General features: G+C 37.0%; 1 protein-coding gene across 1 annotated transcript in view; it reads right to left on the bottom strand.

Moving 5' to 3' along the window:
- lin7a (lin-7 homolog A (C. elegans)) overlaps positions 1-11,837 on the bottom strand; it is a 61,835-nt gene extending 49,998 nt beyond the window's left edge. The window contains exon 1 of the mRNA XM_067427253.1: positions 11,680-11,837. Within this exon, the coding sequence (XP_067283354.1) occupies positions 11,680-11,719 (40 nt within the window). The 5' untranslated portion in view covers positions 11,720-11,837. The remainder of the gene's footprint in view (positions 1-11,679) is intronic.
- Positions 11,838-19,144: the final 7,307 nt, after the last annotated feature.

The raw sequence follows: 19,144 nt of genomic DNA, 5'->3' as shown, positions 1-19,144 counted from the left end.
ATGGACTGATTAGCGCATTTGTGGAGATTTGTAATGACTATATATATATTCGAGGGAACACGAAACAGCATTTTGAAGATGAATTCATCCATTAACAAAGTTATAAGATGAAAAAAGCTTCTAAAAGCATTTCAAGCTCCTGCATCATGCACAGCATTTACAGATGGGATTAATTCTCTGCGGCGCCTCAGGTTTTCTTCAGGCTTTTCGTGAGCAGCAGCAAACCTGAGTTTGGTTTATTAGTACAAATCTCATCCCAGTCAAGTCTTTTCACACACATCTTAGTGACACGTGTCATCCTTTAGCAGGAAAAGAGAAACATCATAGCACACATTGTTATTCCAAGACCAAAATCTGTCGGATTTAGATGTGCATGTTGGCAGCTCAAGGCCTTGAGTCGATCTAGCCTGGGATTTACATCACATCTACTAGCGCAGGCTCACAAACAGGACATTTAAAGGGCTTAATACACTCTCCAGGTTTGTGATTGGTAAATTAAACTACATTACTATGGAGACCAGTAAGTGCAGCGGAGGGGGCTGAAAATGCGTTGGCAATTGAGTGGAAGAGTACACTATTACGTATCTGTTCTCGTAACGTGTAGTCTTCCAACAAGGAATAAGACAGAGTGATTGCGTAATTTCCGCACCTTTAAATGTAAAACCTACATGGGCTTGCCTGCCCACATGGATCTGTGAGTAAGCACAGGGAGCAAAGATAGCACAGAGATAGAGAGTATTCAGCTTTCCTGTGTATAGAACTACACTACGTCTATGTGACCCGACTCTCCATTCAAACCACTGTAGCCTTCAGCATGCTGTGAATGGTGCAGTGGCCACCATGATCCATTATTAATTTTTTTTTCGCAAACACATTCTGGATTGAGACCACAAAGTAAAAACACATCTTAAACAAACCATATTATTTAGATCATGTGTTTAAAAAAAAATAGTATCCAGTTTTCACATCAATCATGTTTAGATTGTCTCAATGAACTATGGTATCCTATCAGGGCAAGTTTGAGGTTTAAAGGGGGGGTGAAATGCTGTTTCATGCATACTGAGCTTTTTACACCTTTAAAGACTTGGATTCCCATCCTAAACATAGACAAAGTTTCAAAAACTAATGTTGGACTTTGATGGAGTATTTCTGTGTTAAAAATACTCCTTCCGGTTTCTCACAAGTTTCGGCAAGTTTTTTTCGAGTATGGGTCGACTTGACGTTAAATAGATGGAAGGTCCTTGTATGGGCCGTACGGGCTCTTCTCCCGGTAGGGTGCGCGCGCGTAACTAGAGGGAGAGAGAGGAAATGCACGCCGTAAACAGTCTCTCAGGTGCACAGTCGTCCGTGAACACTTATGACGCGCCGCGCTCCACTTTATTCCTATGAGTGACGTCGAGCGACTTCAACGCTTCAGCAGAGCATTCCGGGAAGGCAGCGCTGCATTTGAACCAATTTGAACGCAGAAATGATGGGAAGCTTCAAGGCATCGCTTCAGTCGCGTCGCAAAGTGGATTTCCACGGTCACTGCTGTCACAGGACCAAATCATACCAAAGAAGTGTGTTTTTGACAGAGCGGTCCCAGCGATAAAGGTTCGGTCCTGCTTTGGAAGCAGCCGGTGAGTAAATCAACTTCAAATGTCTCTGCTATTGGCTACCGTCGCATGAGTAAACATCAGTAAACGATACGATCGCGTGCTTCGTCATTCAAATGCGCTAACGGTTACTCCATTGCTGTTCTGTATAACGTTACACTATTCTGACTCTGACGAGCAAAACCGTTTTGCTTGCTACCTCTAAGGTCTAGTCACATACAATAGTCCATAAACCGAATCATGTCCTCATAAACTGCGCGTAAAGACACACAAAGGCCCCTAAATACAGTACATACCACAGAGACGGACATCCTGATGTTGCCGTTTCTCCTGTTCAATTTATTTCAGCCTCAGATTTGATTGTGGATCATTATCTGTATTAGCTGAGATAGATGGGTTTCTCCACGCTTGAGGACGTCACCGCTTTGTGCACATTCGTCATTCTTTAGCTCCGCCCACACAATACGCCTCCAGGCGCTCGGTTTTTTCCGGAAAGACTCGGTACAGCCCATATTTCTTTTATAAATATGATAAAACTAAAGACTTTTCGGAGATATGAAGGATGCAATACTACTCTATAGGTACTGAGATTGACTGAAACTGAGTGTTTCACCCCCCCTTTAAAGAACATAATTTGACCTTTTGTTGTTTACCTGACAACGACGTATAATAGGATATTGCGAACAGAACAATTTTTCTGGTTTAAGGTTTCTATTACTAATTTATGTTCAATTTGTTGAGTCACAAACTTCACTTGTTTCTCCTAGACAGCTATGAGATTGACAACAAATCAAGAGTTTTGCTGTTTAATTCCCATAGAGAAAATACCAAAAAAATGTAATGTGTGAATAATAGTCTGCAAAGTTACACTGTAAAACAGATGTTTTAACTAACAATTTTTAAGTCAGTTTTACTTAATGTCTTAATTGTAAAAATCGAGTTATTTGTACTATTCGCATACTATGCCTTGTTTACTCAGAAAACCTAAGTTAAGATTAAATGATTGCTTTTGAGTGCCATTTTGTCAAGCAAACCTTTTTTTTTAGGCAGGGCAATTCTTAATGGACTTCTCACTCATTTCCTCCACTTCTGCAGTTATCTTTAGTTGTATTCACTCATTTCCTCCACTTCGGCACTTATCTTTAGTTGTATTCTCTCATTTCCTTCACTTCTGCAGTTATCTTTAGATGCATTAACTCATTTCCCAAAGTCATCTTAAATGAAATTGTGTAGCGCTGATGGAAGCAGCTCTGATGGAGAAGAATGACTGTATATCAAAAACTTCGATATGGCAGACAGCTCATATCTTGTTGCTGTAAGTTACCATATATATATAATGTTACCTGTTTGCCTTACAATTTTGAGTTCATTGACATAAAAAAATTGAGTTAATACAATGAACATTTTTGAGAATCGACAACCTTTATTCAAATATTATTAAAATGTTATCATTAATTGGGTAATTGTTCTATTTATTAAACCAATTTCCTTCATTGTATAAACTTGAATTTTTAATTTCAATAAACTTAATTTTAAGGCAACCAGGTTACTTACTTTTTTTAATTAAACCAACACATTTGTTATATAATGTGTATGGGTGTGAGTTCGGTTATAGAATGTGTTTGTCACTCCTGTAAATAACCGTACTATGTGTAAATGTCACCGTATTAGGGACTAAGGACTGACAACCATATTCTGCTGCTGTCTGAAAGTGGTCAGATTTTACAGTGTAGATACCAAAGACTGCGATCAAAATTCTTCCTAAAACTTAAACCAGCTAAAACCATAAAACTGTCTTAGGTTCTTTTTTCAGGGCTGTATATCAACAATCATTTGGTTATTGTTTATTGTTTAAATTCTTAGGAATTTTAGAAGAAACATTTCAGACAAAGTTGATACCTAAATTAAATTCATCTGCGAACTCTCATAAGTCTCATAAGTTTTGTAAGAGCAATAAAATTTTCATCTGGGTACCCCACTTCCCACTATTCAAACAAGACACATTCATAATGAGGATTTGAATTTCAATGAGGCTGACAGTAAGAGCAGGTTTTGCATTGGAATTTATATTCAGTATTCACAGTGCGGTCTTCTAGAATTCATTTGCATGATTATTAATTACTTTATAGCTAGATGAATCCATTAGCATAAGTGGAACAAGTGAATATAAATTGATCTTGGTATATGCATATAGCAAACATCAGACAAAAACATGTAGAGTAAAAAAGAGTTTGGTTGTTTTTAACAAAAAAATTAAGTTTATTTAAAGAGAGATGGGTGTTATAGTAATTTTAAAGGATGAAGGAACTTTTAAAAGTTAAAAATATACTGTGTAACACAATCAAATACCTACAAAGAAACCTCAGCACTACAAATCAAGAGCAGCAGGACGCTGTTTGTCTAGAGGAGTGACCAGATTTTTGCAAAGACTCAGTGTTGTCTTTTCAACTCAGCACGGTGGAGGTTTCCTCTTGTAGACAGGATTTAATAACAAACACATCAATCTCCGTGGCAAGATTGTGGCGAGCGTACATATTGCAAGCCCACAATTCAATATCGAGGACTGAGTCCGTAGAAGATTTTTCTGTTGGAAACACTGTTGAAGGTTTGACTGGGTATTGTGTGTACTGTATTTGAATGGCAATTTCCCTGCTGACATATAATCCGATCTGTCTGTATAGTGCAATACAATTTGCATATGTAACATAAACTGCAAGTCTGTTGTTCCATTAAACTTGAAGAGTTTGAAATTCTATTTGTCCTCGGAACTGGGAAAGTCCTAGTCCCCACTCTCCAGTAGGAACTTTTAACTGGAATTTCCCCTCAAGTCGAAGTTGCAGTTTCCAACCTGCAACTCTGATCCACCGAGATATTGGTGTATGGCTTCACGAGAAAGTGGTGGCACACAAAGATTTACACATTTAATGATATAATGAGTCAAAGTTTCCTTTTTACAGTACACCTGTTTAGCACCTTTGCAGAGGAACCTGAGTAAAACAGGGTAAATTAACATCTCTGTTGGTCATCACACATCTGCAAATGTTAGCATTGCATAGTATCGTTTATAGGTGCAGTGTGACAAGAGACATCCTTGTTGACAATTGAACATCTCCAAATGAGATGTAACAGGAGCCAATTTTTACTTACATTTTTTTTTTTTTACTTTAAATGTAAGTGTAAGAAAAAGCCAAGCTGCACCAAACAAGCCATTTGTAACCCATATTTAGTTATTTTACTGGTGGTGTATTCCGTAGAGAAACTTGATATTCCAAAATAACTTGGGACCAGACTTGATTTTATACATCAGGAACTGATTGGAACATCCATAAAACTTGGTCATGATGGTGATATATACAACCCCAGTTGATGAATCAATGCCTTATGAAATAAAACTATAGGGGTGTAAAAAAGATTATATTGTAGAAAATATTAAACGTTAAATATTAAATTCTGGGGTCATATAGATTAACACTGTGATCGCTTTGTGGGAAATTGATGTAATAAACATTTACTTAACTACATGTACTTACAATAGAGTTGGTTTAGAGTTAGTTACTTGTAATTATACTTAATCTGCTGTCATTATTTTAGTAAGTACATGTATGTAACTAGGTGACCTTAAAATAAAGTGTTCCAGAGATTTTTTTTTTTTTGGGTGTAGTATACCTTAGTCCAGGGTTTTTAAACTTTATGATGCCAAGGACACCCAAATATAATGACCCTTAATGAGGGACCCCCTTCCTAAAATATATATATATATTTTATGTATGAAAAAACATTTAAATAGTGTGACATTTATAAATATGATTTATTGTTTCCAGACTTAAATTAGCTATATGTTAAATGAATAAACCTGAAGAAGAATATTTTCAATTAAAAATAATTTGAAAAAGCAGCTTTCACAATAAATGTATGTAAGCAGCTTACATACTGCGTTTAGAATAGCCTCTTGCCTTGCAAGCCCAGTGAGCAAGAAAAAGGGCACTATAGTGAGAAGAGCTCATTAGAAAGATACAAAGCAAACATATACAATTCTGGAAAGTGTATATGGCAAGAAAGGAGAGAAACATTTAGAAATGTTCGATAGAATTTAACCATTTTTGCTATGTCTTTTTACTCTCTAAGTCTGTTAACACCAACACGTTCGGTACAAAAGTGTGGTCAGATTTTCGCATGCAATTTGTTGCAATGTAAAATACAGCAGTAGACAAGGGCTGCAGTGCACAACTTTCAGTTTCTGACACCCGCTTGTCACAGAGAACAAAGGAAGACAAGTCAAATTATATTTACATATTTCAAACAGCAATTCAGATTTTTGTATACACCACCAAGTCTTCGTTCTATATCTCTTAACCCGCCAAACATGGAATTGTCTGTTATTTGTGACAAAACGCTTCCACGCCAAACACAGAAATTTCTGGGTTTCCATATTTTCACTGTTAGGCACTAGGGGGCGCTATTACGCATCTTCTGAATGAGTACAGAATCTCCTGATCAAAACACGCGAGGAAGACGCAGTAAAACAAGCAATCGCATGTAAGCAGATGCATTTGTAAAATAACATGATCTTCAACATTAAACATCCATATAAATCAAAACTATCTAATGTTGAAATGTGGACCCAGGACAAGCAACAGGACTGGGCGAGCATTAGGGGTGTCGATGGACTCGATCTACTCCATCTGTGTTTGATCATCGTTCTGAACAAAAAACATTATCAGCTTTTTGTTCAAAATGTTGCTTGTTTTAATGAAACGTACCCATATTCAAGTATTTAAAAAATGAACGAAAAAGGAATGCATGAAGCTAGAATAAACGTTTTTTTTTCTTCATTTTTTTTTAAAGAGGGTAAGCTCTTTCTTTTGATATATTGCGTGCTAAGATAATTATAAAACTAAATATTCTATGGGTTATTACATTTTTGTGAAAATGGTCAAAAACCCTGGCAGTTGCTGGCAACTTTTTGTTTTTAAAAGCTGGCAGGGAAAGAGATATAATAGCTGCTGCTCTGGGCATGTGACCAAAAGTGTGACTCTCAATTCAAAGGTTTCTTTGCAGTACAATGGCATAAAGAATAGCACCTCTCTTTAAAAAAAAAAAAAAAAGGTGAATGTTTGTGTCAGTCAGGCGTTCATTCAAATTAAAATATTTATCGCATCACTTTTCTGCACCGAACATTTGTCTTATTTTGAACAGAAATTTAGCAGTCGAAAAGGAAACATGTTTCAGAGACAGTTCAAGTTATTACGTTTTGATGTTGTGCACAGCAAGACCTTGAACATTACTTTACATTTTTTGGTTGTAAAAAAACATGGTCAGCCAAGACATTTTTAATGGAAGTATTTTCCTGAGGAGCGCATTGTCTTCCTCATTGTATATGCCTGAATGTATTTCCTGAGAGAGTGCTGGCCATCTGCCACTTTTCAGATTCAGACGGCCATCCTTCACGGGTCAGGCAAGCCTGAAGAAAAAAGCTGCTCTTTGGACAGCAGGCCTGCCAAAACAGCAGGAGTTAGTGCAGACACACAGCAGTACAGCATCCACCCCTGGTGTCCAACACATATCCCAAGATCTCACTTTATCAAACACTGTGAATTATCCATAATTGGCCCAACTGTGACATTCTCGACTGCAAAGGGCACATAAATCACCTCGCAGTATAATAGCTCAGACGGAGAACTATGGAAGTCCCGCACAAATGACCTCACAGAGCGCCTGTCCCCCTATGTCAGACTGATACCACTGTCTGTCTTTCTAGACCCTTTCTTTTTCATGCACGCAATTACTGGTGACACAGACAGTCTTGTTCGGATAAAAATAGTCTTAGATATGATCCCTTGATCTCGATCTCAGTCTGGTCTGGGCTTTTATCTTCGAATGGATGGACTGAAGAGGACAGAAAATGTTCAGAAACAATTTTGCCTAAAGGAAAGATTAAATCACTGCTATTTTATGCCATACAACTCGACAGTACGTTGCATGAGTTGTATAACCATACAATGGTTGGAAATTGTATTCAAAGCTTTTGAACTTGTGCTTGATGGCTGTCTTGATATTGTCAATATTCTCTGAAATTCTTCCAAAAGAAATTTGATCAAATTCTAGCCTGTCAAAGAGGAACACTTCATGTTTCATTTAGCAAAGGACTTGGAAGAATTTGTCTTTCTGAATAAATAAAGAGTACTTCGGACCAAAATCAATATGACACGAACTATTGCAAGATCTTGAAAATAAAGAAATCCATTTTGTGCAAATGCAACCCTTAAGACAGACCGGAAAACTCTGTTAGCCTACAAACTATCACCTGCTGTAGTCTAGTTAAAAATATTGCCTTACATTGCAGAGAAAAAGCAATTAAATGGAATAATTAAAAGGAGGAAAATGCCATGCAATGCTAATCACAGAGAACCATGTTTTAATCCCACATAATTATATTGACATTTTCAATAAACTAGTGATTGGAGGCACATATGATTGCATTTATGTTTGTGATTTTACTGACTTGATTAACTTGTACACCAATATTAGCATAACATGAAGTAGGACTGCAGAATATATCATTTTAGCATCGATATCGCAAAGTGTGCACCCACGTGTAGATTCGCAGGATGAGCAATGTCAAGTATAGGGAGCATAGTTGATCCATGATCCGTACAGGCCAGCTGGCCCCCGGTTCAGAATGCATTTGTTATTCGCGGATTAATTGCAGTTTAACCATCATAGAGTGAAGGTTTATCATTTGCAAGTCGAGGCAGGCATAAAGACTGTAAAACACTGTTTTCTGTGCGCACTCACAAAGCCACCCAGACAGCACGTGAACGCCGAATTCAGGTTTCTTTCTTTTTCTTTTGAGCTTAAACGGTCACCTGCATGCAAAATGCCCTTCTCTGTGAGTATCCTCGTAAACACAGTCGGTTATGTATTGAGAAAGAAAATTATTCTAGAATTACTGTATTACAAACCCGATTCCAAAAAAAGTTGGGACACTGGACAAATTGTGAATAAAAAATGAATGCAATAATTTACAAATCTCATAAACTTATATTTTAATCACGAAAGAATATAGATAAAATATAAAATGTTGAAAGTGAGACATTTTGAAATGTCATGTAAAATATTGGCTTATTTTGGATTTCATAAGAGCTACACACTTATGCGAGTAAAACATGTTTTTTTATATATAGTATTGCATTGTTACAGATAGTTTTGATTATGTGTATGTGAACATACCTTAGTACGCTGTCACGGGCTGGAGGCTTGGATAATTGCGATTTGGGATCAGACTTGGACATGTAATGTTATGGGTTTTCCAGATGGGCTACCAAAACATAAGCCCATCGGCATGCAGGCCGGTGAATCTTAAATATTGAAATAACGTTCCTTTCTTGATCTATGTTGTTCACTCTCTTGACTGATATTTGAAAAGTGTGTGTGTGTGTGTGTGTGGTTTGCGCTTGTATCCACCAATCGGACGGGCCAAGTAATACAAAAATAATATTCCAATCAATCGCGGGTGAATAAGAAATAAATCATTGTGTTTGTTTGATAAAGACATTTACGAGCCCTGTGAGAGAATCATTCCGGTTGCCGCTTTCAAAACAATCTCTACCTCATGTGAACTGAACTGACAGGGGAGCCGAAGCTCATTAAATATGCGAATCTTATCCAATGCTAGCCGTGGGCGTTTACTTTTCTAAGTCTCCAGTGCGGCACGCCCATCAAAACCCAGCGTTGTGGAGAGAACCTCAAAACCAGTGTAGAAAATAGCCTATTATTGTGATCATTATAATGTTTTTTTAATGTAAAAACCGCACAAACATCATTAGTTGACCTCAGACAACAGTATAAAAATAAATAAAAAGCCAGTTAATGACACTGTTAAATCTTTACATAGCACAGCGCTGTTTTCCAAACACAAGCATTCCATCCTTATCTAAGATCTTGTTCGGAGTTTCTTATTGGACTATGAGTCTGTACTGCACAAATGCTGAATAAGTATTGATTTTTTTTGTTTTGTTTTATAGATTAGTTCCATACTGTACTTTAGTGACACCTTCCTGGATTACACAAACACAGGGAGCCGTTCTTATCTTTGAACATCTGTTATTTAAGTACAATAGCAGGAAAGTATAACAACCTTCAGTTAACTGTCCGCACCCAAAATGAAGGGACACACAAGGTTATTTTCTCTGTGATCAAATTATAGCTACAGTTCATTATCCCTGCTCCACACTATCCCTGTATAACCTCAAGCAAAGCAGTTTTATTGGAAGAGATGTTGAATAATGTGAGGCCTGTGGTATTCTGGATCTCTGCTGTCATAAAGCTGTCTGTTTAAACGTGTTATCATTAAGCAGTAACAATTACTTGGGGTTTCTGGCAATGCTTAAAATATGTCAACAAAATAAATCCACTTAAATGTAATTGTTTCTGGAGATTCTGTTTAAATAATATACTGTAAATGAATAAGAACTACCTTTCTCTTGCACACTTTTTAGAAGTCGAGAATGTGAGTGGTCATTTTTGACCGTCTGCTCTATGAGCAGTCTAATGCACTTGTAATGCAATGCAACTGATTACTGTTATTTCAAAATATGATTTATTACATTGCACAAAATACAGAGCAAACAAATCAACCCACATTGACTAACGTGACAAACTAGAGTGCTCCTATTAGCGTTCTAATTGGTTGAATGGGTTGCCGATGTCATGATTGCATTGCTTGTAGTAAGCAAACAGTGCCTTTATAATTAGTCATGACTCATGGGAAGACAGACTCATTTTCATGCACTGGTTCAATTGGAACAGTTCATTTAAAAGAATCAGTACCAGCAATTATTTTATGTTGCTGACAATCTCAGTGTGGTGCATTACATGCTTTAAAATGTCCTAATAAAGCCATATTATGTAGGCAGAATTGACTCAGCTCATAATAAATAATTATTTAGAACCTACTTCATTTTCATTAACAATAATCTAATTCACTCGATGGATTAAAAAAATCACGCACATTTCAACAAAACATTATGTACGACGTCATATAGTAAACTTGTTACATTTTGGAAATTACTTCATTTTCTGATCATACACTACTAGACAATATTATGGGTTCACTCCGAATCAGTTCACTCATTTGTCCTCTGCTCATTGTCGTTTCCAAAAAGAGACGGTTCCCGGTTCAACGAGTCAGTTGATTCAAGCCCGCGGACGAATCGTTCAGACAGGTTTTGTGAGTCGGTTCAACTGATTCATTTTTTTTTTAGAACCGACTCAAAACAACAATTCGTTCATCGCTACTAGTTGCAATGTACAGTTTCCACATATCCACAGCACGTCGCGCGCACATGCTAGAGGTATCTTATTTCTCTATAAATATCTCCATCGCTTTGCTTGAGTGACGCTTGAAATAGTGTCCATAGACTACTGTTAGACCTGCTGTATAATCGTAAAATAGTAAATAAAACGCAGTTCATTTGCTGGCCCATATTGTTGCACTCAATGTCTCCTCTGGCTGATGTGACAGTTCAGATCGTGGACACTGATCGCGCTGATAATAAATTTAATAATATCAAAAAGGTGACATAATTTGAGTCACGTTGGCATATTTCTCTTGTCTCAAATGTAAAGAAGCATCGCGCGCGCAAATACAGCGCTTCTTCGTAATCTAATCCTGTTTTATTTTATTGAAGTATACAACGGCTAAGCTTCAAATTCAGTTTTGCACACAGAGAAGTTAGAATCTTCTATAAAGTGAAATAACGGCGAAATAAAGAAAACACGGTTCCTTTGAGCATCAGCAAAGTGCGTGTATAAAATTAGCACCTATAAGTGCTTTATTAAAAATAAACCCAATACATATCCCATTATTATAACGCACACTGATGGATCCTGAAGCACAGAGCATGTTCATCCTTCTCATCATCATCATGATACCTGACGGACAGAAACCGAACCGAGAAGGCAACATCATCAAAACATCAAAAGCCAAGTCCAATAATGCAAAAATCCGAGAAACGATTAGCGCAAAAGCTTAAAGTTGCCTCCAGCAGCGAGGACTGAATGGACGTGGTTTGTCAGTACTCACCTCGCTCCAGGGTGAGCGGTTGGACTGTCACTGTCGCCATGACTGTGCTGTGTTATTATCGCTCAGAAAGAGAGAGAGAGCGAGAGAGGCTGGAGCTGCGACATCAGCGCGCGCACTGTAGCGGCAGAGAGAGCGAGTGAGCGCGGATTGGAGCCCGTGCGGATGATGGGAGTGGTTGGGAGAGGAGTGAGATTATTTACCACCCGCTTATGTAGCGGACTATTTTGAATGGTATAGTAAATCATTTAATTGTACATTTCTAAGATTTGTGACAGGGGATAATTCAGACGTTAAACATGTTTAAAATTGTTTAAAATCTACATTTCTAAAGGTTGTTGAACTGTAGCCAACATAATTCGGATGTGTAAAATATCGAACATGGAATACTTTTTTTTTTTTTTTTTTTTTCTTACAAACGTTTCTAATTTAAAAATCTATTTTTTCTTGGAATTGTTTGGAATAAGATAGCTATACAAAATGAAACGTTAGGTCATGAAATAAATAAATAAAAATGTTTAAAATGTAGACATTTAAATTTCAAATGCTTGTTGAACATAGATGAATAAGATGAATTATATAGCCTACAGATTGTAATTTAAAATTAAAATAATAATAATTTCCAAGGCTCATCGAACATAGAAACAATCAGAAGTTTAAAACATCAGTCATCAAACTTGGGATGAGCTTATTCAATTTATATGTACATTTCTAAATTGGTTGAATTAGATATTTAAAATATATTTTTGCGGGATAAATGAAGTTTTTTTTTTAAAAAACATTTAAATTAAATTAAATAATAAGTTGTTACATTTTTATCCTTAAAAATCTTATTTTTAAATAAATCAAATGTTTAAATGTACATCTAAGGCTCATTGAAGGTCTTTGATGACCCGAGACGTCATTCACTACCCTCCTCCTCATTCATTTTTAAAAAAAAGTTAGACATCAACCTTATTAGTATTTCTCAATAAACTCATAAACAATATAATAAGAACCAAATAATACAATTATAAAAGGATGCCTGATTTCCCATTATTTTTTTTGTAAAAATAGTATAGGGTCGCTAACGACCCAAGGTGTGTAACAGTGCAATTATATTTTTATTATACGTTCGTACGTATAATAAGCCATAAAGTGTGTATCATATGCACGCGAAAAACAGTAGCATATGCACGCCAAAATGAGTTTTGGTGTATACATTCCACGACATTGCACACACAAACTATTTATACGCATTTTCGTGAGATCCGGCTGAAATATTAGTGTCACTGTCACTTGATGGTGGATCTGGCGAAGAAGCTGTCAGAGATCAAAATATTGATTTTGAACATGTTGAAAATTAGCCTAGAACTCTAGACGCACCCTAGTGGCAGCAAATCTAATCTGCTGCGAGTGTGGTCTAGCAAATCTCAATTCACTTCTGAGCTGTAAAAGCCAAACTCTGGTCGGGCCAATCACATCGTGTATAGAGTCGGTGGGCGAGGCTTAACATAATGACGGACGAGTTGCGCTTGCTTCTAGTAAACCTTCGTTGTTCTGGTTGGTTGTAGCGCTATCCAATTGCGTGCAGAGGGAGTTTGAAAGGTGAGTTTCCAGACCAAACATCTTGATGTGGGTCTGGCTTGTCAGGCTGGTTGAAAATGATAGTTTTGAGAATATGTTTGAGATAGCGAATATGAACCAGATGCTGCATGCACTGGGAAACGAGCTGTGACAAGGACAGTGATGATGGTATTAAACACCTGCTCAAACTGAACGCTTCCAAGCTCCAAAAAGTAACAAAACATACTTTATTTTATTCTTCTGTATAGTTGTTAGTCTAATGTCAGGAGAGTTTTGTATTATTGCGACACTCAAGATCCATCCATGTTAGATGTAGATCCAGGCCGCTAAACACCCGACTATAATTTGCAAAATATCCATGCATTTAAAGGGATAGTTCACCCAAAAATGAAAATATGATGTTTATCTGCGTACCCCCTATTGCATCCAAGATGTAGGTATGTTTGTTTCTTCAGTAGAACACAAATGAAGATTTTTTTATTTCCAACTTGCAGTCTGCTAGTCATAATGCTTGTGAATGGGTAACAACTCTAAGAGAGTAAAAAAAACACGATTAGACAACAGGCACAAAAACCCTGCTGCTCTTGACGACACATTGATGTCTTATGACACGAACCGAATGGATTTTCATTTTTGGGTGATCTATCCCTTTAGTACTAAATGTGTGTTTTAAATCAGACTTTTAAAATGTTGTTTTTTTGAATGTTGGGTCAATAATGTTTATATTTTAAAAGGGAATATGTTACACTTATTGATGATGGGATAAATCATAGTAACGTAAAGTGGAATATGATGGAGCAGTTTGAATTCAACCATTTCATTTCAATTTCAATTCAACTCCATGTAAATCAGTTGTTATATGTTCATGGGTTGCAGTATTTATAATGTAGTTTTATCAAATTTCAAACACACAGCAAGTATCAGAATCACACTGATGAGGGTTTACTATATTATCTCCATGAATATACGCAAAGCTGTTTTCCTGGATGACAGCATCACTGTCTAAACGCAAGACTGCAATTTAGCAGAGGCAAGTCCTGTGCAACCTGGAGCTCTAGACACCGTGGCACCTGCAGTGTGAATGCATGCCTGTATTTCATATCCAATTGTTTGGTGTCTGTGAAATGCATAGTGAAAGTAATTATGAACACTAGACAAGTCTGGCAGCTTCTCTCCAGTTTATGAGAGGTGTGCTATATTGTAGAGACGTCAAAAACGATCCATTCATGATTAGATAGCTTCTCTCATATGTAGTTCAATTTAAAACAGAATTTCGTTTTTTTTAGGTGAATTATTCCTTTAAGAAAATTCTTCAGATGCTTCAAACTGCAGTTTACAGGCTGGCTTCAGAAATAACAACACTGATGGATTGCTCTGTCAGTTCTCCAGCTGCAGACAGATGTGCTAACTAATGCCATGGATGGATGGAGGGCTTAAAGCCAGAGAGAAAGAGGCCACTGGGAGATTATGCTCTCATGGCCATATGGGACATAGCCTCTGGAAAACATTCTGCTAAAAAAGGTCTGATTAACAGAGTGCGCTGGGAAGCTTTCCCAATGAGAATGAATTGATTTTTGAATGGATGCGCAGATTTGAGAGCAAACTGACAAAGAATGTGTAAGCTCAAATATGAGAGAGAAGAGACTATTTTTAGGTTGTGTGAATGTGTAAGAGGTGGGAAGGTGTACGGTAGCTCGCATGTGTTTAACAACTCTGATTCATATTTCTCTAAAAAAAATATTTTAGGCCTCAATGTAGGTCAGGCTTGAGCAATTTTCCAAATTTTGAATAAATTATATTCATTTAAGCTTCAAGAGGTGTAATGTGAGAGGTGTAAACTGGCCAAAATTCATAGTATAATGTTTATCAATTAGAATGACACAATGAGGGATTTTCTTAATTTAAGTCACACAGTGAAATAAATGAGTTGTGTGACAAAACATATTATATATGACTGTATGTAATGTATACATGTATATATTGGATATGTCAAAACCAGTCATAAGTGTACATGTTTTGATGATTTGTATAGATTTATACTGAATAAATACGTTTTCCATTGATGTATGGTTTGTTAGGACAATATTTGCCCGAGATATTTGAAAATCTAGAATTTGAGGGTGCAGAAAAAATCTACATATTGAGAAAATAGCCTTTAAAAATGTCCAAATTGATCCTTAGCAACGCATGTAATGATATTATACATTTTTGATATACTACTGTAGGAAATGTACCAAATATCTTCACAGAACCTGATCTTTTCTTACTATCCTAATTATGAGTTTGGGCATAAATGAAAAACTGATCATTTTGACCCATACTAATGTATTGTTGGCTTTTGCCACAAATATATCCGTGCGACTTTTGACTTGTATTGTGTTCCAGGGTCACATATATAAACAAAGGTTTATATAAATATTGTATATTTTTATTATTATTAAAAAATAATAATACATACTAACAATATTAATCTGAGGCCGTATACGATCTTTGAAACGCATGGGGTTAAATTTCATTCCATTTTCATTTTACTTTTTACACTTTAATACCATTTACATCCGTTTTACTGTCTCAATTCAAATGCAAGGATTTAAAAGGCATTTTCAATTAAATACTGAATGGCGAGAGAGAATACACTATAATCTTTGGCCTTTAGCAAAGATGTTGCCTTTTTTCTTTATGCCTGATTTCAGAAAAGTGAAAGGAAAAGCTGCCTTATTATTCAGTAGAAATATCGTTCATTAGATGTATCTGCACATTCCTCAAGAAAACAGCACCTAGTCATTTGGCTGTCAGGATGTTTTGGAACATGACACCACGTTCAGTGCAAGGACAGAATACCGTGAGATGAAAATGTCTTGAAGGGGGCAGATACAAGACGGCTGCTGTTTGCTCACACACAGTGCTCGTGCTTTGAGAAACAGCCCACTTTTGTTCTTTTTCCCCTGTTTAGCACGGCAGAGGCAGATGTTGTTGTCTGATTCATGAAATGTCGAGATGAATGGAAGTGTGCGTGTTACTTTGACACGTCTCAGAAAACAAACCAAACGGCATGTCATTGTGATATTTGCAATGTCAAACACGGCCTGCTTGAATGCGCTTCTTAGTGGTGTTTGTTAAGGCAAGTGTCACATATAATCATTTGTGAAATGTAGCAGTTTTTAAGAGAAAATGTTTCAAAGTAAGTCCTACACCAATTTCTTTTCAGCGTGTAATGATGTCTGTTTTACCACTATTATTTCGTAAGCATTTTAAACCCATCTTGCTCTCTCACCATGTCTGACTCAGGCTGTCCATCAGCTTCAGCTGCACTGAATCGGTAATCATCAAATCAGATGTTAAATAGAGGAAAGGGAGCCTTACATAATGCACTGTGAGTGCCTTTACATTGTAATAAGATCATTGACACCCTTCCACATGTTCACATCAGGGCAGCAGACGAAATAAAAAATGAAACATTTCCAGTCAATGCAGCTGTGCTATTACCGCCAGTGAGAGAAGGAGTTATGGCAATATGAATGGCTCTGTTTTAGAAAGCCTTCCTACTGACAAATTGGTGCTGGTAGCAAGCTGATGGGCATTAAGGCTTGATTCTTGTCTAGAATCCTGCAACACAGGGAGGAAACTAATTGAAGATGTACAGTTCGTGTGATGTGCTTGCTGAATACAGATCAGAGATGACGACATGCTGTAAGCCCATTGAAAATGCAAAACCTAAAACAAATGCATGCAAATGGAGATCATTATGTTGAGGTGAATGTCAGATGCCAGGTATAGAATCATGTACTAATTTGATTGTTCCGCACAAAATGGTTGTTAAATGGGTCCTGTTTTACAAGATGTAAAATAAGTCTCTGATGTTCTCATAGTATATGTGAAGTTTTAGTTTGAAATAAATGTTTTATTTCATGTTAATGTTGAGGTTGAGTAAAAACGTGCCAATGTGTCTCTTTAAATGCGAATGAGTTGCTGCTCCCGGCCCCCTTTCAAGAAGAGGGCGGAGCTTCACATAGAAAAAAGGGGGTCAAAATTTTACCTTTAGGGGTACAACAGCTTGTCGCTGGGGCACTACCTTTAAAAGGACAGCTTTCTACCATTTTTACCACAAAAAGGTTCATACCTTAAGATACGCATTTGTACTCAAAGGTACTAAAATGCACCTTTTAGGAGTAAAAAAAAGGTACAAAGATGTCCTTTTAAGGGTACTGCCCCGGCGAAAAGCTGTTGTACCCCTAAAGGTACAATTTTGACACCCTTTTTTTCAAGAGCCTGTGTTAGCATCTCGGATTATCTCATGCAGACACGCACTGAAAATGTCTGAAACTGTTCAAATCGGAGCTTCGAGCCAAAGTCTTTCCAATGATGGAGAAGATCAGTGACAACATGAATACATGTTGTTTTTGCTCAAACAGCAACACACTAACAGTTAAAAAAGTTTAATCATAATCAGCAACCACTCCATTAAAAAAAGCTTGTATTATAAGGAATCAATTTGAGGTAAAAGACAAACTTGAACTTCAAGAATGGAAAGCATCCACATGCAGTTCAATAGGGACATTTACTGAAATTAGGGCATTGTTTTCTCAACTACTGACATCAGACACATCGATGACTCCTTGCTAGGTGTTTAGAAACTTGTTCCGGACATTTTCAAGGAGGAGGAAGCCAGATAGATGCTGTTATTACTAAACACCAGAAAAATGAAACTAAAATATGAATCTGTTTAACCGTGTGCTGTCTCTGCCTGTGTGTAGCATCCACAACTTTGCATATTCTTCTGAAGGATCCCAATCTCTGGAAAGAGTTATCTTAAAGGGTTAGTTCACCTAAAAAAAAAAGAAAATTCTGTCATTAATTACCCGTAAGACTTTTGCTCATCTTCAGAACACAAATGATGATCTGTTAGATGAAATCTGCTTTCTGGTCCTCCATTGGGAGCTATGCAACTATCACTTTCAAGGTCCAACTTCAAGGACTTTCAGGCCACTTCCAAACAAACTCTGGTGCAGTTCATTAAAATATGAACGAAACATGGACGCAAGACATCTAAACAAACCAAAAACAGGATGTGATGTCACAATATGCAACCCTAAAAAAGGACAGAATGCTCAAGTATACCTGGCGTGGGGGCTACATAGCCCATTAGAGTTTGGTACAGCTGTCGGAACTGCATCTCCTTGCAGATCTTCATTTGTGTTTGCAAAGGATGAAATCCTTGTGCCGTTTTAACTGCTTTACACATTTAATAAGCTCCTCCAGTGTTCTCAGCTGGTAAAATTACCGGCACATCGGGTGTTTACTTTAAATGCAAAATGGTTATGAAAAACCATATGAGAACTGGGCACACAAACTGTACTTGGATTACAAGTGGACCTCAAGTGGGAAAAAAATTATAATAGAAAGGTATGCCAATTATATATTTTTCAGCAGACTCCACATTGTGTTTATTTCTTTAACAGCTTTTTATGCTGCTGTTTTGTAGTAACAGTTGGTTACATCATCGTTTTGCAAGCAAAAAGGGTAAATGGCATCAGTCAAGCAATGTGCATCATTATTCAAGATATATTCATCTTATTCAGCTCTATTAAATCCTGAGCAATTCACTCTGTAATCTGCGTACAGACAATCTGCCACACAGGACTAGGACCACTTAGCATTAATCGCCTCAGCCACTCTAATAGAAAACATTGCACAAGCGATTTGTAAATCACATCATCCCTTAACTGCCAGCAAGATTGATGAATGACTCAATCACAGTGTCCAGGTTGCAGTTAAAATGGTACTGCAGTCAGCAGTCAGAGAGGTGTATGGACACAAACAGCAGGCATTAATGAGTGAAATGGCTGGTGTTGTGAGAGCCATGGATAAGTCATTGCCTCTAGAATTCAAAAAGAATGGTCCA

This window comes from Pseudorasbora parva, chromosome 20 (genome assembly GCF_024679245.1).
Source record: "Pseudorasbora parva isolate DD20220531a chromosome 20, ASM2467924v1, whole genome shotgun sequence".
Taxonomy (NCBI): Eukaryota; Metazoa; Chordata; class Actinopteri; order Cypriniformes; family Gobionidae; genus Pseudorasbora; species Pseudorasbora parva.
This window is presented reverse-complemented; position numbering and strand designations above follow the sequence as displayed.